This window comes from Trachypithecus francoisi, unplaced genomic scaffold (assembly GCF_009764315.1).
Source record: "Trachypithecus francoisi isolate TF-2019V2 unplaced genomic scaffold, Tfra_2.0 Lachesis_group2, whole genome shotgun sequence".
NCBI classification, from domain to species: domain Eukaryota; kingdom Metazoa; phylum Chordata; class Mammalia; order Primates; family Cercopithecidae; genus Trachypithecus; species Trachypithecus francoisi.
In genome coordinates this window covers 84,174,183-84,199,816 of record NW_022681465.1, presented here as the reverse complement: position 1 = coordinate 84,199,816, position 25,634 = coordinate 84,174,183, and the positions used below count along the sequence as shown (strand labels likewise).

Sequence of the window (25,634 nt, the reverse complement as noted above, 5' to 3'; positions counted from 1 at the left end):
TGGCTGTTGATTATATCTGAAAGCACATTATCATGGGGTTACTGGGTCACTGTAGATATTTCTAGGATTTTGTACATAGGTTGTGAAATGGATGTTTATTTTGTCATATGCAGTGTTGATAGGTATATGTGGATTTCAAGATTTTCTTACTTAAATATTTCTTTAGAAGTTCCTTATTGAGGGTAATGATGTTTTTAAAGAACATAGAACATTCTTTATATTTTAAAAGAATCATGCCTTCAGTAAGTAGGCTTTATTCTAAGTTTGGAACTGAGACTGTTATGCTTTTAAAGTCTACAATAGAGAGGTTAAGGAGTTAACCTGGGGGCATCCCAGAACTGGGATGCAATGGCCTTGAAAGATTTTAGTGCATTGCACTTGACTTAGATAGGATCTTTCCTGACCCTTGCTTACTTAGGAATGGCAGAGTTAATTGGTGGTTCAGGTATTAAGGGGCTACTATCACTCTGATATGTAGCTTTTCCATCTCTGTAACTTGTCTTCAAGTAACTGGAAGAGTAATAAAAAAAAAAAAATAGCCTTTAATCAGATTGCCTGCAGAAAAAAAAAAATAGCCTTTAATCAGATTGCCTGCAGTGTTTCATGGTCACTTTAAAGCCATGACTTTGCATGATTGCTAGGTAAGTTCACTCAAGAAATAGGAAATTCAAATTCTTTATGTTTCAAGTATTTTTGAACAAGTGGTAAAATGAAATTGATTTTTATCATGTGTAAATGAAACTAACAGCAGATATTCAATGAGTGACTTATTTTGTGGATATTTTTGTCCTTTGGATATGATGTATAGAGTCACAATATATTTTCATCTTTTTTGAGAAATTAGTGATTTGGATATCTTACATAGTTACTGAGCACCTGGTACAGTAAAGATCTCTTAAGAATGATTTGTGTGATGTAGTTAGGTGGACCATCCAGCAGAGGGCGGTAGAGCCAGGGCCATAGTAAAAGTTACAGTAAAGTTGCTTTTAGCAACTTGAGTCTTAGATTTAATTTTGCATAGAATCAAAAGTTCAGTTTAGTAGCCATTTTCTTTAAAGTCAGGCTGTAGTGGTTCCTAAATGAAAATTAGGCCCTGATTTTGTGTAAGATGATGTCCAGTCTTTGACACCTTAAAAATATTAAAAGATGATGATGAGGAAGGAGTTTTTAAAAATGCAATTTGTAGTTTTTAACAAGTGATGTAGAATAAATAAAAGGAAGTACTTTTTAAAAAGTAAGTATAAAATTATTTTCCAGTTAATTCTATGGGACAAAATGATTGCTTTAATACAGGTCTTTTAACAGCATTTCCTAACCTGCTCTGTGAAAAAGAAATAAAAAGTAGTGCTCTTTTTCTGTAACATTTTATTTTTTTAAGAGATGGTGGGGGGGAGTCTCATTATGTTGCTGGCCTTGAACTCCTGGGTTCAAAGGATCCTCCCTGCCTCAGCCTCCCAAGTAGCTGCAATTCCCACACTCAGCTCTCCAAGACTGTATTTGAATGTGAGAGATATAGCAGATGCACTTATTGATGGTCGTGCTGCAGTGAGCTGCCCTCCTAAGACGGCTCAGCACAACTGCGATGGGCAGGGAGGCATGTGAGACAGCACTGCAGACATGAATGGAGATGCTGGTGCATCACTATTGATGGCAGCACACACTCACTTTCCACCCCATCTTTGCATTACTCTGCCATCTGTACAGCGATGGTAGTCTGTGAGCCCAACGTGTACTTATTTTATAACTTCAGCACATTTATTTCGGCATACTCTTTAAAAATATTTAAACCCTCCTGCTTACTACTATTTTTTTAAAAAAACAACTATGCAGATGACTCTGCTTTTGCATGTTGCAGCAGTTTGGCTGATTTTTTTTCCCCTCTCTATTCAAAGCACACATTTTATTTCAAGAGGTAAGTTGTGCTTTAGAGCTTTAGAGCAGTGCTTCTCAACTTCAATGCAATATGAATCACTTGGGGATGCTGTAGAACTTCCAATTTGACTTGAATCGCTTTGAGTGGCCCCTGGGATCTGTGTTTTTAACAGGCTTCAGGTGATGCAGCACCATCTGTCCATGGGCCACACTTTGAGGAGCAATGCTTTCTGCTGTCTCAAAACTTTGAAGGCAGTTTAAAGTCCTACAAAATATCCTGTGGTCACTGCTAGAAACATAGACTGGACAACTATGGCGAATTATAGCCTCAGTCTTCTTTTATTGAGTCTTGGATGTGAGCAAAGTGAATGTATAAGATAAAAATAGTAAAATATATAACTTTTAAAAGCCCCCCAAAAATAACTTTATTTTCCAGACAATTGTAACAATATTCAATAATGTGGTATGAAAAGAGTGGTTTACAATTAATGAAACTTTTCTGTTTGTTATACTTGGATATGAGAAAAGCTATTAACTAGTTTATGTTGACAATTTAATGTTTGTTTCTCGTAAATCAAATGAATTCTGCAACTTCTTGTACGAACATGCATTTATTTTTATAGTTTTTGTGGAAAGGAAAGAGGCAAAACACATTTAATCAAAACCATCAAACACATTTGAACAAAGACTTATCTATTATGTATAAAGGAAAATATCCAAGACAATTTCTTTAAAATATACACAATTCTAACATCGTTATGCAATATATACATTCATATTTTGACAATCTGCCAAAATAAACAGGTACATATGAAACTATATTTACATAATGACTACAGTTTCGGTCTTTAGAGTTCAAAGAAATAGTTAATATTTTCACTTATTTCACACTTTTCCCCCATGTTTCTCATTCACCTCTAGATTTTAAATTAACCTTTCAAATTGGTTAAAATGGGTATGCGTACACAAAAGGGCATAGTCCTACAAAGTTGTTTATATAATTGTTTTATGTGTGGAAATTGAAATATGAAAGATGGATCAAGGATCTCAGTTTAAGGGATCCTGCCTTCTGTATGATGATGTCTTAATTTTTGAGATTTTCATATATTGGGTTATAGCTATATATCAGGACAGGTAAATACATTATAAAATTATGCACTTTATAACAATTTTTAGTATAATCACTTGTGTGATTATAATAAATTGGCTTTAGTTTTCTTTACTCTTCACAGTTTTGATAACTATTTTACAAAAATAACTTTGCTAGCTAGAAAAATTTCTGTCCAGTTAGGAGTTCTTATTTTGCTGCTGAAATGAGTGATGCACAATTTTAAATCTCTGTAGTTTCTTCATAAGTTATTTTACTATCTTACTATTTTATAAGCCTTGTGTGGCAGTCAAGTTTTTACCACATTCTATAGACCTTGTCTGTATACCATTTATGAAATGGAAATTTGATTTTGACATCTTTTATGCCCTCTACTGACTTTTAAAGCAAGAATATTGTTGAATAGGAACACATAGCTTTTATTTAAAAAATGGTTTTCCCCTGAATTTCTTGTATGAATACTCACCTTTGCTTAAAAGTGCTTGAGAAATACTGCCCCCCAGGAGGCATTTGACAATGTCTGGAGACATTTTTTGATTGTCCTGACTGCAGGGGGAGGATGCTCTGGCATCAGGTAGCTAGAGGCCAGGGATGCTGCTAAACATCATACCTTATAGGACAGGACTGCTGTCCTACAAGGTACAGGACATTCCCTGCAAGGAAGAATCACCTGGCCCCAAATGACAGTAGTGCCCAGGTTGAGAGACCCTGCCCTGGTGTGATAAATGGTGCACAGACAAGTGACTAATGGTTTATAGTAATTCAACTACTCCCTGTAAACAGTGTAAACTAGGTTGATTACCTAAGGCGAGGCTAACCAAAGCTTTCAAGTTCTGTATATGTATGTTTAGTACTTATTTAAGGAAGTACTCACCTAAAGAAGGTGAGACAGAGTAAAATAAAAGGAAGGATGTGCTATAATTCTTTGTATAGCACATTGAAAAGCTAATATTTATATTTACAGTACTTTTTTTTTTTTTTTTTTGAAACGGAGTCTTGCCCTGTCGCCCAGACTGCAGTGCAGTGGCACGATCTTGGCTCACTGCAGCCTCCGCATCCCAGGTTCAAGTGATTCTCCTGCGTCATCCCAAGTAGCTGGGATTACAGGCACCTGCCACTACGCCCAGCTAATTTTTGTATTACTTGTAGAGATGGGATTTCACCATATTGGCCAGGCTGGTCTCAAACTCCTGACCTCATGATCCATTGGCCTCAGCCTCCCAAAGTGTAGGGATTACAGGTGTGAGCCACTGTTCCCAGCCACACTGTTTTTTTAAATAGTCATTTTTTTGAGACAGGGTCTTGCTATGTTGCTTGGCTGGACTTGAACTCCTGGACTTAAGCGATCCTCCTGTCTCAGTCTCCCAAGTAGCTGGAGCTGCAGGCACACACCAGCATCACTAGCTGTTAAATATTCTTTATCAAGCTAATGACTAGTTTCTCTAGTCTTTTTTTTTTTTTTTTTTTTAAATAAAATTTTTGTTGGAACAAAACAGCGAATTCTCACAGCCGTTAAAAGAATTGGACTCTGGCATACCTAACTAGAGAATACCATGCTATTTTTTCTATAAACCCCTGGCATTTTATGCCTTTTTTTTTCTTGTTTGTTTTGTGTTGTCAATTACAAAGTAATTCTTTAAACAGTACAGATGATAGCCCTGGACTGCCAACATACGGGCTGGGCCAGGGCAGTCAAGGTCGTCCATATGCACATGGGCAGATAACCTGTTTTCCTCTGACATTTTTTTCCAAGTCAAATTCTTGGAAGATTGTCTATTTGTATTATAGAAATCCAGACCATAGACTTTTAAAACTAAAAGCATCACTGCTGAACTCCAGCTCAGTCTTCCCATTTTATAATGAGGACTCTGAAGTTTATAGAGGTCAAGGACTTGTCCAAAGCTTTAGATGTGTGTAGTGTCTGTGCCCTTTTCCTCTAAGTTCCTTCTAGAGAATGTGGGGGCTCAGGAACAGAGAAAATAAGGTGCAAAAAGTAGAAATGGGTGGTGTTTCTCAAAGTGTGGTCCATCTGCATCCTAGTGACTGGGGTGCCTGTTAAAATGCATATTGCTGGGCTTTATCGCAATCTGACCAGATCATCTCAGGATCTACCTTTTGAACAAACTTGCCTAGGTCAAATTCTTTCTTATGGAAGCTTAAGTTCTTCAGAAACAAGACAGCCACAGAGGGTACACCTGCCAATTTGGTGGCTTCCAATGCCTCATCTGTAACTTCTCATGAAATCCTGAGATGTTTTACTTTACATTGTTTACATCCCCTCACATTCCAACATTTAGAAATTCACTCGAGCTTATTTTTCTTACTTGTTTAGCACTAAATGAAAATAGCTTCCTGAAGGTAAGGAGGTTATATGCAGTAATTCATGCAAGTGTGTAAATTAAACATGACTTTTCCCAATATCTAATGCACAGCAGCCGTCCTGAAGGAGTGGGAACTTTGGATGAGGGGTAAAGGAGGGGATAACTTTGGACCACTGGAGAGAAAGTCAGGCTGTAGAGGGCTTCTATAATAATGGGACCACCAGGAGGTGGGAGAGTGGTTCAGTAAGGGAGGAGGAAGGTTGCCAAAGAAATACTCATCTTTCAGAAATTCACTAGGTTACTGCCAGTCACCCAAAGAAGTCCTAAAAGATAACTGTTGTGCCTCCTAAAAGAGAAAGGAAATGTCCTTTTCCTTCCTCTGGCACGGGATGGGCCTCTAGCAGATGGGATTTTACATAAATGTTATATTCTGAGTTTTAAACAAAATTTTGTGCCTCGGTCTCTATATCGCCCCCTCTCCTAACTTAAAGGGACATATAGGAGGTATACTCTAAGCTCAGTTATTCAAGCATGTTTTGATCATTAGAGCAAGATGGAGTGTGGAAGGGGCAGCCGTGCTCTAAAAGGAACCAACAACAAATTTTACTTAGTTTATAAATAAAATTATCACTTAGAAGTATCATCTGTGGCAACTTTGGATGAGCAGCATAAATTGAAAAACAACCTGTGTTTTTGTTAACATCAATAGTCATTAAAATATACACAAGTGGAAGTACTTACATATCAGGCACTTCCGCTTTTGTTGTTGCTGTTTAAAGACAAGTATTTTAAAGAAAACAGTTTTCCCCCTTAAAATCTGAGAGTATCATATTTTTCTTTAAAAGTTGTCATGCTTGGAAGCATTTCATGTTTCTGACAAAATGCACATTAGAATGTAAACTCTGGGCCAGCCAGTGTAAAGATTACTTTTTTTCCCCATCATATAAAACAAGTCTTTTACCCATTATATTCCTACCCGCCCCCCGCACCTCCCCAACCCCCCACAATATCTTCATGCCAAACTGACCTGCAGTTTTCTCTTAAAATACCAGGTTAGTTTACCTATGACATGATAAAAAAAAAAGGGATTTAAAAAGAAATCCATTCACGCAAACAGCAAACTCTGGCTGGGATGCTGCCAGTTCCCATTGCAGGTAGGTCTGCTGGTTCAGCTATTGAGTTCTGTGGTCTCGTCAATCTCATCTGGATTTTTGGTCATCTTTTCATATTTTCTTTTGAAGAAGCCAAGCTGTAAAGGTGATGATATAAAAATGTTACCACCCGTGGCTTATTTTGTAAGGTGCCTCTGACTGCCTTGGCTGCCCACGTCCTCTGACACACCTCTGGGAATCCCTGAGGCTCTGAAGGGAGGTGTGCAGACTGATGACCTGGTACCTGTCACCCGCTAGAAGGAAATTTATATCTAGAGAGCTCAGCTGCATTGCATAAAGCTACATTTTTCAGCGTCTACTTATTTGAAGCTGAACAAAACATGCAGGGCTCTGGATAAAAGGAAAGTTTAAAAGAAGATAAAATCCTTACTGGTTGTTTTTAATGACATGAATAAGAAATTGTAAACAAACTTGCATTTCTTTTCTCCTTGTGATAGAGAAGGTACCATATAAAACTTGAGGTTGGTGTTTTGTAAGCAAATTCAAGGCTGGCCTTCAGGAGCCCTGTATTTTAAAATATGAAGCTTTTCTTACCTTCCATAAAATTGCAACCAGAGCTAACAGCAAAAGGATTCCAGCGATTATACTTCCTATAATAACTCCTATTGGTACTTCGGCTTTCTCATCAGGTTTCATTATCATCAGGGGAATCTGGAAATGTCAGTTTACAGTTGAGTTATTTTAATACCACAAAAAAAGTGGGGAGATGGTCTAGTCCAGTTCTCATTCTGTAAGTGAAGGTCTACAGCTCTAGAAAGGTGACATGACTTGCTCTTGATGGCGTATCTCAAACACTAGCAGAACAATTTTAGAGGAAATCCTCCTGCAAAGTCCATCCAGCTAAAAAATACAACTTTTCTAGTTTCCCTCCTTTAACGTCATCAATGTCTTGTGGCTACTTCATGCCTGAGAATCTCAGATGCTTATTTTACTTAGGAAATAGAAACTTCCATTTCTGGCATACATTCAAATCAAGTGAAAGCATCATCAAGTGAAAGCAAAGAGCTTTGGGGAGAGGAGTCAAAGAAACTCATTAAACCCAACTTGATGGTGATGAAACCACCGCTTTGTATTGGGTCTAAAATACTAGTTTCACTTAAACTTCATTCCAAGTTGATATTGTTGGAAAAGTAGAAATAGTATCTCAAGGGTCAAGTTGACCTTTTCAGTGGGAAAGTTGTCTTTGAGGCTCCTTAGGATTCTTTATGTCTGCTTCCTGGCAATCTTTGAGATGCTGTAATGGAGTGGCTGCCCTGAGTTTTAACAGTAAAACTGTATATTCAGTTTTTAATTAATTAGGGGAAATTTAATTAATTGGGGAAAGAGTCTCAACCATTCTCTTTAGAAAATATTCCTAAAGAGCTATATGTAGAAGCAAAAGAAAGGGATAATATGTATTTTATTTACTTGATTTAACATTAAGTTGCAGTGGCAGATGAGCTGCTTTTTGTCATATAATTTATGGGCTGCACTAAACTTGCAGCTGACCTTGGCGACTGTGTTTCTTTTCATTTGTATCTTCAAGAACTAAAATATACGGCTTGATAAATTTATGAATAAAGTGATGATAAATTCGTGTAGCTCACTGCTTAATGGCAGTCATAAGCTTTCTTCTCTCTTTTCCACAGCTTTCTAACCCAAGGAACCACAGATCCCTATGGACCCATGACTATAGCATTTTGTGGATCAGATTTTTAAGTGGGCTAGGGATTCAAATAAATATAACAGACACTTAGAACATGTGAAGTTGTTATTTAGGTTAGACACCTTATTCAAAAATTTATCCAAATTGATGTTTAGATTAAAAACATTTTCATAGACACAACTGAGTAATATTAGGCTGGTGTAAAAGTAATTGCAGTCTTTGATATTAAAAATACTTTTTCTTTACCTTTTTTTTTGAGACAGAGTCTTGCTTTGTCATCCAGGATGGTGTGCAGTGGCGCAATCTCAGCTCACTGCCACCTCTGCCTCGCAGGTTCAAGTGGTTCTCCTGCCTCAGCCTCCCGAGTAGCTTTGATTACAGGTGTGCACCACCACACCCAGCTAATTTTTGTATTTTTAGTAGAGACAGGGTTTTACTATGTTGACCAAGCTGGTCTGAAACTCCCAACCTCAGGTGATTCGCCTGCCTCTCAAAGTGTTGGGATTACAGGTTTGAGCCACCGCGCCCAGCCTTTCTTTACTTTTAATGGCAGATACCACAATTACTTTTGCACCTAGTAATTGGCTTCTGTTATTTATTAGTATTGCTCAGAGAAAACCAATAAAAGAAGAATCTAATGGGTTTATTAAAGTTGTTCATAAAACAAACAAACAAAAAACAAACAAACAAAAAAAAGGCCGGGCGCGGTGGCTCAAGCCTGTAATCCCAGCACTTTGGGAGGCCGAGGTGGGCGGATCACAAGGTCAGGAGATAGAGACCATCCTGGCTAACACGGTGAAACCCCATCTCTACTAAAAAATACAAAAAACTAGCCGGGCGAGGTGGCGGACGCCTGTAGTCCCAGCTACTCGGGAGGCTGAGGCAGGAGAATGGCGTAAACCCGGGAGGCGGAGCTTGCAGTGAGCTGAGATCTGGCCAGTGCACTCCAGCTTGGGTGACAGAGCGAGACTCCGTGTCAAAAAAAAAAAAAAAAAAAAGTTCATTTGAATTTCCGATTAATTAATACTGCTTTCTAAAAATGGTCTTCAGTGGAGTTTCACATATTGTCTGAACACTGTTTTTCTAAAGTGAGCTTTTTAAAAAAATCTATAATACTTCTCCCCGATGCTAAGTTCATAGCATTTTGAATTTGAAGTTTGCATTTCCTTTGGCTCTATTTCTGATTTTCCAGGCCCTAGTCTCTGAAGAGAGGGTGTGGGCTTTCACTGAGGCTCCTAAACCAGAGGCAGAGAAGTAAGCTCTGTTGTGTGGAATCCTTTTTTCTTGGACAAGAGTGGGCCCCAGTGCTGTGAGCTTCACTTGCAGGCATGGAGTGAGGAGGCCTAGAGTTCATGGGGCCATAACTTTTTGACCAAGTCTGTAGGCTGGAGCAGTGGACTGAGGCCAACTGCCAAGCTGGCCTTGGGGGCCGACTCAAACTGGCTTTCAACTCCTAACACAAGCATTGGGAGGAAAATGCTCAGGGCTCTGCCAGCAGATTAGCTGGGCATGGAAATCCCACTATATCTAAACATGGCACAGTCTAACCAGAGATGTAGTGCAAAGGAAAATTATCTCATGCCAGCTTGTGGAACAGAGAGCCTTTGTTTTCTGTGAAAGTACATTTCTCTGTAAAAGCTTTTTTTTTTTTTTTTTTAAATCAAGGGGAGCATTTATAGTCCTCCAGAACGTAAGATCTAATGAATGGACATGCCACACAGTATCAGTGTCTAGTTGTAAGGAGAACTATTTTTAAAAACCCTCTAATAAATGCATTCTTTATTAAGCATGCTTCAGTACCTTTCTTTGAAAATTATTCAAAATACAATTTTTGATTTAAATAAGCATAATTAGGTTTTGTGGCCTAAGCTCCAGACCATTTTGTGTAAGCAGGAGGAGAGAGGAAGAACTGGTGCTGCTGGCTTAGTCATGAGAAGAGACACCCTGGAGTCCCAAACAACATAGAGTCCCTTTTGTTGTGCTTCTCACTGGATCACCACTTCTAGGAAAGCCAGCTTTGCTGACGTGGGTCGGGGGCATGGAGGAGGGCAAGTACAGCACTGAGCTTTTTAAGTAGCACACACCCTCGCTGAAATCTCAACAGAATAAACATCAGATCTTTAAAGTTTTAGTAAGATGTTTCTACATACATGTAGGTGAGAAGAGTGACTATTCCGGGCTTTTAGAAATAGAATGCCTATCACAGACCCTGAGGCTCACAGGGAAGGTGTGATATGCTCACCGTAACAGTGTTATCTTCGATCACGTATATCTCAGGGTTATAGGTGTTGATTTCTGCAGCTGCCGTTAGCTGTACTGTCTGGAACGTTGACTGGAACATAAAGGAATATGTTTTATGCTAGCAGCAGAAAATGCAGAAAAGCTGGCATGCTTCTGATTTATGTATTTATTTCCTGGTGGAATGTGACAAGAGCAAACAGTTCTGAAAACCTGTCCAGAATCTGTGTGTGTTTAAACCAGTGCTGTGTAACAGGACTGCCCATCAGAAATACCTAGGGTAATTTTAAGACATGTAGATGCCTGCACCTTGCCACCACAAATCTCCTCTTTGGGGTGGAGCCAAGACATGAGTGGGTTAAAATATCTCCCTAAGGAGATCGGAACTTGAGAACTGGGTTGAAAAACGAGGATTTAAAAATGAATTTTTTTAACTTGGAAGATCATAGTTTAGATTTTTTTAAAAATAAAGTTTATAACATGAGAGAAAATTGTAAACTTGGCATCTTTGTATACTTACCTGAACAAGTCACACAATGGAATGGAAAACCGACATTTAAAAGGGAAGAGAATTTTCCTTCTGGGTACATGTGTATAAAGTAATACTGTTTGAAAGTAAACTTGAATTTGACCACCCATGGCCCTGAACCTTTCGGCTTGTTATATCGCATCAGTATAACTTCAAATTTCCTACCTAAGTGTTTCTATCAAATAACACTTAATTTGGGGCAGGTATGTAGGAAGGATATTTTATGCTGCTGTTACTGGTAACTTCCTAATTCAAAATAACTTTACATTCATTCCTCCATCTAGTTACAGAAAAAGAGCCTAGTTTTCAGCCAGGCACAATGGCTTATATGCATAATCCCAGCACTTTGGGAGGCTAAGGGGGGTAGATTACCTGAGGTCAGGAGTTCAAGACCAGTCTGGTCAATATGGCAAACCCCTTCTCTACTAAAGAATATAAAAAATTAGCTGGGTGTGATGGTGGGCGCCTGTAATCCCAGCGACTTGGGAGGCTGAGGCAGGAGAATCACTTGAACCCGGGAGGCAGAGGTTGCAGTGAGCTGAGATCAAGCCACTGCACTCCAGCCTGGGCAACAGAGCAAGGCTCGTCTAAAAAAAACAAGGTTATTTTTCAATAGAAACATTATTGATGTGTCTGTTTCACTATTTTCTCTATATTAGGTCTGATGCTACTGTAAAGTAGAATGCAGTGCTCAGATGTTAGAGCTGCTTTCACATGATGTGGCTACTAGGACTCAGTTTTTCTGGTTACTAGGGCACATTGTTGGACATACTCTATGAGGTAATTTACTAAACAATATCTGGGAGCCAGAAAGACTGTATTTCCAAAAACTGAGCATTTTATTTCCTTTCCACTGGCTCAGTCTCTGGTTACTGTTAATTTTCTCAAGATAGATGACTAGATCAGAAATTAACCATGCTCACCAGTCTCTTAAACATATTATTGGGGGAAACATTAAGAGTATTGATAATGGTTTAAGTTTAAGAAAAAAACTGACAGTTAAGTAAATACTGGTTTCATAATCCCCAAAGACTAAAGATGAAAGAATTTTTCTTATAGCATTCTCAAAATAGGCCCTTCTCACAGGCACACAATATCCTACTTATTAACACAAGGTTAGTAAGTAGAGGTAGGCATGCCACACACATCTGGAGAGTGAAGGAACGCACCTGCTAGCATTCAACAAGACTTCTCCTTACAAATGGCAGTAACTCTGTCATCAATTTGGAGGCCTGATCAATCACTTTGTAATGAAATTACTTGAAATGTTAAGTTGCCTTGCACTACATCAGAGAAAGGGTAGCAACAAAAGGCAGTGCATCAATGGGTTCAAATCCAGGAAATGAAATCCATACTTCAGACTGGACCTCCTAAGTGGTCTGAGAAACATCCACTTTGCTGCTTTAAATTGCTGGAAGCAAGGTGAGGATAAACATTTGACTTTTCATGAAGGAGGAAGATATGTAGGACTTGACACCAATCCTTGTATGTCATTTGACATCTCAAGGGTGTTTCCTTAGTTGAATCACCATAGCCACATTAAAGTGGCATAAATACTACACTTTCTAGGAAGTTTGCTCCCAGAAATAAACTACTGCTTCTGAAGATCGTTGGGAAGGTACTTTAAAAAGTCTCACAGTTAAAATGATGTAGTCTTAAACTCGAGAAAATCCAAATGTGTTTTACAGAGCTGGCATGCATGCATTTTGATGTGCAACAGTCAGTGTTCCTTCCAGTTGGCAAAATTTGCTCTGAAAACATTTGTTCTTCAAATCCAAGGAGCCAAGAACCAATGGAGCAAAACTAAGCACCACACGGCAGCAGCTGGGAAGGTGGTAGAACTAACAGCACTCTTTACATCGTAAGGGACCTAGAATTGTCCTGAAGGCTTGAAACAACTGTGACTAACAAGAAAACAAAGTAAAAGCAAGCAAGCCAGAAGAAATATTCAACTCCTCACTTCCCCATTCCCCAATTCTGCATTTTTTCTAACTTTTACTATTCATTTTTCTTCCATGTCTTTATCCAAGAATATTACTTATATTTGACTCCAGGGATGAGTTTGGAGGGTGCTGAGTTCTCCAGTTTTATAAAACTCTATAGCAGGAAGTGGGTTTATTGAAGAGATCATGAAATGGTAAAAAGCAAAAAAAAAAAAAAAAAAAAAAAAAAAAAAAAAAAATGAGTAGCGTTTGGCTGTAAGCACCTTGGGAACGGATTTATTGTGAAAAAGAAAAAAAAAAAATTAGTAAGAGCTACAAAGGTCCCCAGGAGGTTTCAGACTAATTTCTGTTTTTCTTCCTCAGTTGGAGCTCATGTCAGTAAAAGGAATGCTAGCCACACAAGCAGTCCAATTTAAGGAGGCCTGTCTATCCTTATATTTTTTCATGCCAGATTGAAATTCTGGCTACCAAAATCCCTGCTGAAAGCAAATATCACTAGAGCAGATTCACAGTTGCCGCATGGGAAAACAACAACAACAATGACATTGTTTTGGCTTTTTCTTCAAACTTTTCATGGGGATTGAGATGACTTAGAAGGTCATGTGCCCACTGGGCTCTTCCATCAGGGAAGGTAAAACAGGAGAGCAGGGTGATGACCTGGCTGTAATATAGGAAGACATATCCTTATGCTAGATTCATCTACTGGGTGGTTTGAGATCAATCATACAATTAACTGAGAGTTCAAGGAGTGAGACAGAGCACAGGCACTTTGATTTGGGTGTGGCAGAGGAGACTGGGAAGATGGAGAGTGGGTAGGTCCTAGAGCGGGACAAAGCAGGCTGCCTCTTGTAGCCCAGGGCCTCAGAGATGACCTTGACACCATTCCCATGAATGTGGTAGGTCGCATGGAGTCTGAGAAACAGACCCTTTCACAAGTACCCCAGGTGACTCTGAGGCACTATGATAAATTGGATGAGCATTGGAAAGGGATGGAAGTGTGCTGCCTTCCAGGGTAAAATGCTCTGGGTGATTTGGCCACTGCAGACATTAGCTAGAATACGTATTTTGTCAAAGGGAAGAACTTGTCAGTGCAGCCTTACATTTCCTTGCTGTTGATAAATCTAACAAATAAAACTGATACTTACTGAGGCAAAAGTCCCGTTCCAAATTCTTGTAGTCACATTAACAAAGTATTCTCCTTTCATGTGAAGGTCTTTCAACCAGCAGGTAACATTACTACAGGAAGCAGTTCTGCAGTTCTTATAGTATGGAGTCAAAGGTAAAAGAGAGAGAAAGTTAGTAGGAGTTAAAAATAAATGCTAAAATTTTAAAGATAGATAAAACCCAGTGCTGGGATGCATCTAGGGAAACAGACAATCTCATGAGCTATTAGTAGTTCTAACCCTCCTGCCCTCCTTCAAGGGATTTTGGGACTATATCTCAAAATGTACAAAGCGCACACCCTTTGCCCCATCCATTTCCTGTCTGTATAGACAGCCTCGGGATAATCAGCAATGTGTGGAACAAAGTACCCCAAGCCTGTTTATTGCACTACTATTTCTAAGAGTAAAAAGACCTAAAAACCCAACCCCCCCAAACTGTAACTTGTTTATCAACAATGCACTAGTTAAATAAATTATTAAACATACACAAAATGTACTACAATTTTGTCATTAAACCTAATGACAGACTCCCTAGATTTTAAGAAAAGTTGACAGAAAGAGGATCAGTGGTTCCAAGGGCTAGTGGGGCGGGTGGAATGAATAAGCAGAGCACCGATGATGTGGAGGGCAGTGAATATACACTGTATGATACTATAGTGGTGGATACATGTCATTTTACATTTGTCAAATTCCACAGCATGGATTTTAACAACAAGAGTGAACCCTAATGTAAACTATGGATTTTGGTTGATAATGATACATTAATGTAGTTTCATCGATTGTAACAAGTATACCACTCTGGTGCAGGATTTTGATAGTGGGGGAGGCTGTGTGGGACAGGGGGTATATGGGAAACTTCTGGACTTTCCACTCAATTCTTCCATGAACTTAAAACTGCATTAAAAAATGAAGTGATTAATTGAAAATCTATGACATATTGACTATGTTCCAGGCCAAAAGGTAGCATGGCCCACTTCCGTTACAGCATGCATTTACCTATTTGTAGATTAATACACATTAAAAGAAACATAATTTTATTCTTCTGGTTTCCTGTTTTCCCCATCCTTCACAAAATAAAACAATCGCAATCAGAGAAAACCAGGAGAATTCCAATACTGTTCATAGGGGAGAGCTGTGGTTTGTTTAGGAGTTATTGCTTACTAAAGGTTTACTTATTTCAATATTTAATATGTGCCAAGCACCATGCCAGATGCTAGACTCGTCTCTTTCCCAAAGAAGCAGGCATAGCTTGACTGCAGGAAATAACAAAATATTGAAAAACAAAGAAGTGCAGCAGCATATTTCACAGCTAAATAAAAAACATCAGTATTATGTGGAAGGGGGATTTAAAGGGCTTCTCTGTAGCACACACCCAGTTCCTTCACAGCTCTTTGCCTTATTTCCAAAGTGCACAATGCATAAACACAATAGCTTCACATGAGTTTTTCTGATGTCATGAAATCTGGAACCTGTATTTTATAAGAAGTGGCATAAGATAATTCCAGTAACCTAGATTTGAACACGTATTAGGTTGGTGCAAAAGTAATTGTGGGTTTCAAAACCGTATTTACTTTTGCACAACCTAATATTTTCTAAATCTTGACTCATATAAGCATCACAGTCAAAATAAGTAAGCTCTATGATATCAGTTGGTAGGAGAAAAGCAGCGTCCTGATCACAGGTGAAATAAATGAGTGAGGGGAGCTTTCACACGTTAACTTGTCCTCACCAATTCTTTGGTGTGCCTGAAATTTTCACTTTTGAAAGATACAGAAGATGTTTGTCCTGTTTTCAGTGGATTGATATCTGCATTACAACTGATGTCACCAGCCTATAAAAGAAGAACACCTGATCAGACTTCAGAAACAAAACAGTTTATAATGTTCCTTTCAACATGTTAGGAAATCCTCCTGTCACTTGTAGGGGCCTGGGAAGGGCTGTTAGGGTTCTTTCAATGACGCTGACCTGGCCACACTTCATGTAATTGCCAGGTGAACATGAAGTATTTAAATGCTCCTGATGTGAACTGATGAGGTGGGCTAGGTTCTTATAGCCCACATATGATGAGGCAAATCTGTAATAGCTAAACACTGTGAATAATTCAGGGTAATTTTCTCTGGAACATTTTAGGATTTTGATTTTCCTGTAGCCCCCTATGCACACTACAGGAATAAAGCAACTATTGAATAATACAACTGTTGGACTGAAGATGAGCCAGTGTCAAGGGGTTTGGCTAGAGCTGTGCTTGTCAGCCCAGGATGCGTGCTAGAACCACGGGGTGGATGGAGTGGGGGTGGTTAAAGAAAAACCCTAGTGTAAGAATCTTATCCCTAGAGATTCTGATTTAATTACCTGGGTTAGGTCTGGGCACTCTTATTTAAAAGAGCAAACAGAGGGATTAAAATGAACAGCCAGGGTTGAGTATTACCAGGAGAAAGTCCAAGCTGGCTGCTTGAAGACCAGCTCCTCACTGCAGCTGTGAAGAAGACCTGCTATGCTTCCCATACAGGTTCAGCCTCTCACTTCCCAGCCTGCAGAGGGCCTGTCAAAGTCAGATCTTCACCTGGCCAAAATGGGGTTTTTGGAATAATTTCTGCCACCTGCAATTCCCTAGACTCAAACATTTGTTTTCTTGTAACAATATTCTTCTTCTGATATGAAATTAACTGCTAGTCAGTTGGCACCTGGGCTGCACAGGAGTTACCGTCTGGTTCCCATCCGTAAAATGTCAGACATGATCACCCTAATCTCATGGGTTATTTCCATCTTGAAAGTGCATATTTTTTAGGCAATTTTGTAATCTTTACCTTGTCTGTTTGCACCCCAGTTAGGTACATCAGTGGGTTCTTTTCTTTGGTATATTGAGGGATGTGGATGATTACAGTTGCCATGCTTACTGGAACACTTCCTGTTGTTACCTATGTAGAGAATAAAACGTGCCAGTACTGCAAAAGGATGTACGTGATGCAAGGAAATTCACCAGTAACCCCTGTGTTGATGAAGGGCAACTACGAGGTGGTAAGACTGAGTCCAAATGAAAGTGAGCCATCACTTTATAGTCACACTTCAAGTCTCTGTGTCTCACCTCTTAAAACACATTTATGCCCGAGGTTGCATTTTTTTTGAAATTTCAATCATACCTTGGCGATGACCTTGAGCAGTAGGATATAAGTAACTTCCACATGCTTCGTGTTCCAATAATGGAAGAGTAGGCATAAATGGCTCAATGGAAAAAAACTCAACATCTACAATGTTAATGGGTAAGTAATTTGTGACTTACAAGACATGTGGTATAAATGGTTAAAAATGGCATCTGTGGAGTTGGGCTGCCAGGGTGTGCTGTCCCAGTCTGCTGCTGATTAGCAGTGTGGCTTGGGCAAAGAACTTGACCTCTCTGTGCTTTTCTTATTTGTAAAATAAAGATGATCAGAAATTCAGTAGGAATGTGCTGGCACAGGGCACTTGTACAGTATCTGTTCTCACTGGTGGGGGTTTCTGTTCTAATTGGCCAGGGCTCATACCCTACTGGTTATTTAAATATTTTAAATAACATATCTGGAAATAATACCAAGCTCAAAACTGATCTGGGAACTAAATGGGATAACATATGTAAAGCACTTGATACAACGGCTGGTACTTATTACACACTCTATGAATGTTATTACTACTACTCCGATAGATGCCCCATTAAAGAATGTAGTTGCCAAATACCATCCACATTTTATAAATTCTATTAAAGTATCTAGATCATAAAGATTCTTCTAAAGATTTTTTTTATCACAAAATTGCAGGGTTGCAACCATGTAACAAACTAGTGAGAAATGAACAAAAAAAAAATGGTATTGACTTAGGATAGTGGATAGATTCTTTTTACTTTCCAAAGTTATTTAATTTTATTACATTATAAAATAGTTATTCTTTCACAAATTAATTTATCTTCATATATCTGGTAGTAATCTTTAGATTAATGATTGCTTACTAATAGTAAATAGAATTTGGTTCAAAAATATTTTTAGATACTACCTAGTATTACTGTACAGATTTGTATACAAAAGGAAAACTCAAACAGAAGTGGTCTCTAAGGATAAATTGACATAATAATTATATTCCAAAGACTTTTACCCACAGCAATACCTTTATAGTAATACTCTGTTGGTTAATATTGAACATTTGCCTTCAAAATATATCAATTATCTCTTACCCAAGACACATAACTATGCACAAAGCCCAGTTGTTTATTTATCTATGATCTAGCCTATTGGTTATCAAAGTATGACACCTGGACCAGCAGCATAAGCATCACCTGGGAGCTTGTTAGATACGCAAATGTATAGGCCCACCCCAGACCGACTGAATCTGAAACCCTGGAGATAAAGCCCAGCATCTGTGTTTTCACAATTCCTCCAGGTGATTTTAATGCACACCCAAGTTTGAGAACCACAGATGTATTTCAATTTCTTTTTACTATTTCCTTTTATTTCTAGACTCATTTTTTTTTTTTTTTCTTCTCGCTTTCTCCTGGATTTGCCATCCTTATGACAGGCTTACCAACCTTCAGGGAGAAGATGAATTTTGGACCAATATCTTCAAAACTGTGCACGATTGAAGGAACATTCCCATCCGAAGAGATTTCATAAAAATTTATGTTGGTAGATCTGTTGGATGATGTTTGTAAAGCCAAATATTTTAGTTTGCTTTTGTTCTTGAAGGTTAATATTTCTTTTATTTAAGTATCTTATAGCTTAGGTTAAAATAAATTTTACTTTAGTTACAAAGGCACCAAATCAAAAGAAATGCTTGTTATGGGCTTATGGTCCAATGTATGTTTCTAAGACTAACATAAGTTCCTTTCAAAACATATTTCTTTGTGGACTTTCTGCTAAGAGTTTGTGCATTATATGTCTACCAATTGTCAAGTTTCTAAATAAGTACAAAAGTATTACTTTAGAATTGACAGTAGAAGTCTTTCCAAGATTACTGTTACATTGACTAGCATGTTAACATAGTAGACAGTCAGTACTTGTTGGTTGAATAAATGGATTTATAAGCCAGGGGTTTTCACCTTGCTGTGGCTAAAATGTAATAACAGGGTATTGAGCACCTTCAGTGTTCATTACTGGATGCCTGTATTATTCATTCTTCCTATCCTTCTTTAGTTGCAAACCAATTCAAATGGTTTAGTCTGAATGGGGTTGGTCAAATCTGTTTCTACCATTAGTGTAGAGACCACCTTTAAGATGGCTGACCCAGAGGTTTTAGTATTCTGGACCTAAAGACACTGGATTGGTCTTAACTTCTTTGCTTAAGATTGCCAACAAAGTTCTGCAAGCAAAGTGATGATGAGATCAGAGAAACCCTCATAGGACCACTCAGACTAGAATGAGACTGGGGACCTCCCCTCTCCTCACTCATTTCTGGGGCTCTGAGGTGGGATTCCAACTAGGGTAGCTTCTTTGGGTTGGGGATTAAGTGGTGAGGGTATGAGTGGTGAGGGTAGGGGTCTGAGAACACTGTGCATATCCTTTCCATTTATTCCCACTGGACAATTTATGTTAATTATAGAATGTTAATTCTATTTCTTAAAAACTTGGGGTGGGCATTTTCTGAAGTAGAATTTTTTTGGGTTTCTGTACTAAAACCTTGTCTTTCCCTCTTTTATGCCTTAACGAATTTTTTCCAAATCCATAAAAGTAAAATATGTCATAGGGAGACTTGAGTGGATGTATTTGTCAAGGTTATATATGAGAGGAAACAATGATTTGTCAGCCTGACATGGAAAATGGGAAAACTGACTAGGATTTGAAACAGAAAGCTTGGATGTGTGTGCAGGAATTATTTCCTATGCCTTCCAGAAGATCTTTGTGTGAGATCCTAAATGGGGCCAATTTCTAAATTAATATGGTCTCTCTTTGCATTTTAAAGAGATCTGACACTTTTCCATTTGTTACTTAAGTGTTCCTTAGGCTACTTAAGTGTTGATCAATATATTTATAATAGTAGTTACCTATACTCAGGGGGATCCTGCTTCAGAAATAATACTATTATCGCTATTTCTACCCATCTTTTTTTTACAGTATAACTGTACAGTTATACAGTATCAAAGTTGTTGCTAAGAAATACACTACGTTACTGGGTAGGATTTTTTTTCAAAAGTTTGTAAAGATGTTTGTTAAATTTTTTTGCAGCATTGCTTGTGATGGTTAAACCAAACAAAATAAAAATGCAAAGCAACCAAATATCTTGTTAATATTGAATTGGTTATATAAATTATGATCCAGTCAGAACTGGAATAAGTTGGGTCCGTATGTCCTCATATGAAAACTTTTCTAAGATTATGTAAAATGCAAGGTATAGAAGAGTGTTTTAGCATTCATTTTGGGTAATACAATGTGCATGTGTGTGTGTGTGTATATGTGTGTGTGTGTGTGTGTGTGTGTGTGTTATATGCATATATCCTGGTAGATAAGCAACCCTGTATCTGGAAGATATTCTGAAAAGTCTTGTTAGTCCCCTATGGGGAGTGGCACTAGGGAAGGTGGGGAGGGATGACCTCTCACTGTGTATCTTTCTCTAATGTTTGGGTTTTCTAGGTAGTAGGACTAGAAGCCATTTTAGCTTTTGTCCTTTATAATTCTCTACGTTAATGTTTTTGAGGATATATTTTAAAGAACATTAGAATACATTTGAATTCAAGTTGCCATTACAAAAATACATGCCTAATATGATAATTAGTAAAAGTAAAGTATCATTTCAATCTTATATTTATTTCATTCTTAAATATCTGGGAAAATATTGGCCATTGTAGGACAGTAGAATAATAAAAAGACTGCATTGACAAAAAATATTTAGAAGAAAGGATCAATATAAGAAGGAAAAAATTCAAGTAATGCGGTAACATCAATTTGGGTTGGTTGCATTTGTTTTCAATGTCTTATTTTAGCAAGTGGGGATCCTTTGAAGTCTGCAGTTACTGATGACTTTTTCAGAGATGTATTATTTGGACTGTATTTTGCTTCTGCTTGTGCTGTTTGCAACTCACTTGATACAGAAGCATTCTTTTCATCTTTGCTCTTTGGCTCAAGCTCTAGACATGATGACATATTTTCCTTTTTGTTTTTGCTCAGAGAACTATTGAATGATCTACAGATTCCATGCTCTTAGGGGCTGGGGTGATTGTGGTAGAAATTAGGCAACCCTGCTGCCACTGGATTTCTTGGGAAAGTGCTGCAGTGTGCTATTCAGGGGTCATTGATCTGTGCTGGGAAGCTGTCCTAGTGCTTCACCAGCTAGAGAACTCTGGCTCCCAGGCCTGTAGGAGGGCATCACCTGGGCCCAGTGTACCTGCACAACTGTGCCCCAGTTTGTCTGCCATGAACTCACTTTATTTCTGAGTTAAAGTGATATCAATCTATTAGAACCTGTGAAATGTGGATGTTACCCACTTCCCAAGACACCCGTCCCCCTGAACAATTAAAGACAGCTGGTATCAACCAGTAACATTTACACCACTGCTCTCAGGTTTGCTTGCTTTGGGCAGGTAAAAACAGGGAACAAAGCATTTCTTTATGGATGACCTCCTTTGGAAAAAACCTCATCTCCTCCTGGCTGGAAGAAAACCCTAATCTGGTATGTTAGGAATTTTTCACTCAGAAACTAGACTTGATCTAGTTTCAATATTTGAATATTCAAACCGTGACTAGATTCAATATTTATTGTGGAACTACTGTGTGTAAAACATTGTGCTTGGGGCCTCAATGTCCAGGAATGGGGATACCGCTTGAGATCTCATATACAATGGGAAGCAGGCAGTGAGAAGAAAGTGCAGACAACTCTCAGGACCTTTGAGAGTTCTGTTTCAACATTTTGAGAATGTTTGCAGCTACTCAGAGGGCCTGCAATGTGAAGTGTGCCTGTGATGTGTGGCTACAGGGATCTTTCTCTGCCTTTCTGGGCTGTTCTCATTAGTTTAATAAACCTAATGAGTCACTCAAGGTTTTCCTAGGGACTGATATGTCTGTGGACTTCTATTTTAGTTGACAAGAATTTTAATTCAAATTCTTCAGCTAAGAATGAGCATACAGAGGACTTTTTTAGCCATGAGCCAAAAATCTTCTGATCTAGAGTTGGTGTTAGTGATAACAGGTTACCCACTGCTTCACCTACCTTGTTAAGTGAATTTCAGCATCGTACAGGAGAGGAATTTTGAGGTTGACCAAATTATCAGCCTTGTTTTCTTCTTGGCTTTCACTATAGAAAGAAACATTAGGAAATTACTTAAAGAGAAATATAAAGCTATCCATCATTCCATTGATGACTTCATTATGTTTTACCTTAAGGCTTGGAAACTGAGAGATGCCTGATTCTGAAGGTTTTGAAGATTGAAGTCGAAGTTAATAGTAAAGGTCACCTAAAGACAAAATTAAAATTTCTCAGTCTATGATGCTTCATACTCAGGGGTCAATGTTAAAAAAAAAAATGCTTCCCATAAAAGTAAACTCACTCAAATTTGATTCTGAATTTTATATACCTTAAGTTTTCCAATTTGTAGAATATCTTTATTTGTCCACCTTGTTTTACTATGCTTCTTCACATTAGAATTAGAGAAGCTTGACTTCCAAGTGACACATGTAAGTTATCCAGGTGCATATACCTGTCTGAATTTAGAAGCTATGAGCTGATGTGAAACTTGTTAACAGGGGTTAATAAATGATCTCCGTGACTCTGTGTATAGTGCTTTGACCAATGTTGCTCGACATATTTACACAAAAGGAACCTTCCATATTGTGTGTACCTTTTGGAATGAATTGCGTGGAGAAAATCCCATTTTTATTAATAATTTAAAGAAAACATTCAGATATTGAAAACTTCCCCTAAGTATGTAGCCAGTTATTTTGTGATGCCTATCAAATGATGATAGCAGGATGTTATGTTGGTAAATCAGCATATGTGCTGAGGAGGGCTTGTATGGACTGGAGGATGAAATGCAAGTTGTACCTGTTGTTCTCTCTTTAAAGCAGGGTAGCCTACATCACAGGCAACAGACTTCTGAGATGCAGCCACCTGGCATGTTACTTCTGTCCCATCAACCTGAACAAGACCAAGGAAACAACAATGATCAATTGGCATATAACATTTGGCTGTGTATGCACACACCTGGTGAAAGAGGTACAGTGACATTTTAGCAGTAAGGTTGGCTCATACTGAAATAATTTATTATCCCTCAAGACTTGAAATTTTATACTGCCCAGGTGGCTAATATACTATTTTTACTGCTAGCCCTAAAGATACCTAGGACATCCAACAAACCAAAGAAAAGATTAAATACTGTATTTTTTTCCCCAGAAAAAAATAGTAAAATAGTTTTTAGATTTCAGATGCACAAATAGCTTTAATTCAGTATTTTAAAATGCTGACTTTAGGAATATGTTTTTCTCAATTTATTTGAAGCATTTTCAAGAAAAGAAAATAAAATCATATATTGGTGTTTGTATTTTAAATAATTTGAAGGTTTTTTTTTTTTTTTCTTAGTTTTCTTCAGGTTTTTCCCCCCCTTTAAAAGAAGTAGTTGCCACTTGGCACAGGATGTTTAAACAGCAAGGTCAGGTTAGGTTTAGAACTCTAAGCCTATTAAGATCACATTAACTTTAAATTAAATGAAATCATTGTTTAATCCTTTAATCAAGTAGTTCATTTGGAAAATCTCAGCTTTTCCTTCTCTCCCTTTTTTCTTCATCACTTGGTGGTAGGGGAGGGACCAGGGAGCACTCACGGTCAAGTGTGTTCCTGGTATAACGATCAAGTCAATGTGATTAGCTGGCTTTGCTGGTGTGCATCATCTTGGCAGCAGCAGCAACCGTAGTTGCAAAGCTCAGGCTGAGCTTTGGGACTCAAATATCTCAGAGCAAGTGCACCGCATCTGTGCAGAATGCAGCAGCCCCATCACACTGATGGCTCAAGAAGAGTTATGGGAGTGTCTGGCCACTGCTGCCAAGTCTCAGGATAAGGGAAAAACTGACCCGAGTTGTCAAGCAGAATCTAGATATAGAGCCAGACTATGTTCTCATGCGTTTAACTAGTCGGAAGCCACAAAGTTCAGACTGATCATGCTGAGGGTTAAGGTGCTTCTTTAAACAACTCAGAGGACATAGAGAAGACAGTGATCGATAAGTAGGAAGCATAGTGGAAGTAAGCGCAGGGTCTAATCACATACCGGCAGGGAGAATGATGCAAAAAACAAGTTTTCTGAAAAATCAACAACAATTCCAGTGTTGTATGCACTTTCCCTTTTGTTTTTCAGTGTTACTGAAAATGTTAACCTTTTGTTTTGGTTGCTGACAGTAAAGGGTTGTTCTCTGTTAAAAGCAAAAAGGAGGGAGGAAGCCATTACTGTTAAATAAAAAGGCCAGTATTTTAAAATTTCACTCATTAAAAAACTAAACTCTTTAGACTTACTTGCAATACCGAGAAAATTGCTTTGTAATAAACTATCTTTGCATTAAAATGATACTGACAACAAATAAGTAAATGCATTTGGATTTTGTTCTTTGTTGCTATTATATTAGAGGGAATGGAACCATTTAAATACAGATAATTTTATATTTCTTATTAATTTACTCTTATGTGTATGGTAGACATTGAAATTTAGTTTTTAAAGGTCTTTATTAGTTATGAATGTTTCTTTTGTAGAAAAACTCTATAAACATTCACTTGAATAAAGTAATCTAGTGTGTCTTTTATTTCCACATTTTACAATGAGCTTTAAAGTAAAACTTACTGAGCAGCTGGTATTTGTCGGACATCTAGAACTAGATCAGCAATGCAAAGTCCATCCTCACCACAGTCTTTGTGGAAAGGAATCTACAAAAAAGGAAAAAAAAGATCCATACATTTGCTCTTGGGTTGAAAAAGCAAATTATAGAAGAATACATACAGTATTATTCTATTTACATAAAGTATAAAACCAAACAATGTTCTAAGAATATATAAATGTTTAACAAAATAATAAAGAAAAGCATTAATAAACACAAAATTCAAGATAATCATTTGTGCAGGGGGAGCTAGATGAAAGTGTCTATGGTGGGGACAGCTATCCACAGAGCTTCATATGTATTGGTAATATTTTTTGAGTGGTGAGCACAAGGCATTTACTTTATTTTTATTTATTTCTTCAACAAATATGTGTTGAACATATACAATGGGCCAGGCCCAGGTCTAGGGACTGGAAATACAGCAGTGAACAAGAAAAACAAAAATCCCTGCTGTCATGGAACTTAAGTGTTAGTGAACTTTACGCAAATATAATTGTATTTCATTTAGAAAATTAAGAATTTACAGGCTGCATCCTAAGTATCCTTCAGACACTATTGTAGTGACTGTGAAACTTTGTTTGCCAGTCTAAATCCAGGAAGTGTAAGTTGCACTTACACTGAAGACCTTGGTAGTCTCAGAATAGGCTTCAAGGGCAGGGCTAGTGCCAGGGTTTTCCAGACTGATGTCCACACGCAAATCCAAAGAGTTGACAACATCAGAGGGCTCCTAAACATACACACACACAAACATACAGGGAGAGACAGAGTCAGTTTATTAGGGCATAGCAGCATTAACACAAGAAAACGATTACAAATGTGTTTACAATGAAGAGCA

At 38.0% G+C, this 25,634-nt stretch overlaps 1 protein-coding gene across 3 annotated transcripts in view; it reads right to left on the bottom strand.

The window, feature by feature from the left end:
• Positions 1 to 2,467: 2,467 nt before the first annotated feature.
• Positions 2,468 to 25,634, bottom strand: part of ITGA2 (integrin subunit alpha 2) — a 112,729-nt gene continuing 89,562 nt past the window's right edge. For 2 of the 3 annotated variants that reach the window (XM_033179544.1, XM_033179547.1), the window contains 13 exons: positions 25,416 to 25,526; positions 24,766 to 24,848; positions 24,202 to 24,343; positions 22,986 to 23,078; positions 22,322 to 22,398; positions 22,155 to 22,238; positions 18,544 to 18,646; positions 16,799 to 16,909; positions 15,721 to 15,822; positions 13,974 to 14,087; positions 10,361 to 10,450; positions 7,008 to 7,124; positions 2,468 to 6,550 (listed from right to left, as the gene is read on the bottom strand). In XM_033179544.1, coding sequence (XP_033035435.1) covers positions 6,470 to 6,550; positions 7,008 to 7,124; positions 10,361 to 10,450; positions 13,974 to 14,087; positions 15,721 to 15,822; positions 16,799 to 16,909; positions 18,544 to 18,646; positions 22,155 to 22,238; positions 22,322 to 22,398; positions 22,986 to 23,078; positions 24,202 to 24,343; positions 24,766 to 24,848; positions 25,416 to 25,526 — 1,308 coding nt within the window. In that variant the 3' untranslated portion in view covers positions 2,468 to 6,469. The remainder of the gene's footprint in view (positions 6,551 to 7,007; positions 7,125 to 10,360; positions 10,451 to 13,973; positions 14,088 to 15,720; positions 15,823 to 16,798; positions 16,910 to 18,543; positions 18,647 to 22,154; positions 22,239 to 22,321; positions 22,399 to 22,985; positions 23,079 to 24,201; positions 24,344 to 24,765; positions 24,849 to 25,415; positions 25,527 to 25,634) is intronic. The other variant, XM_033179546.1, reaches the window with a different exon arrangement.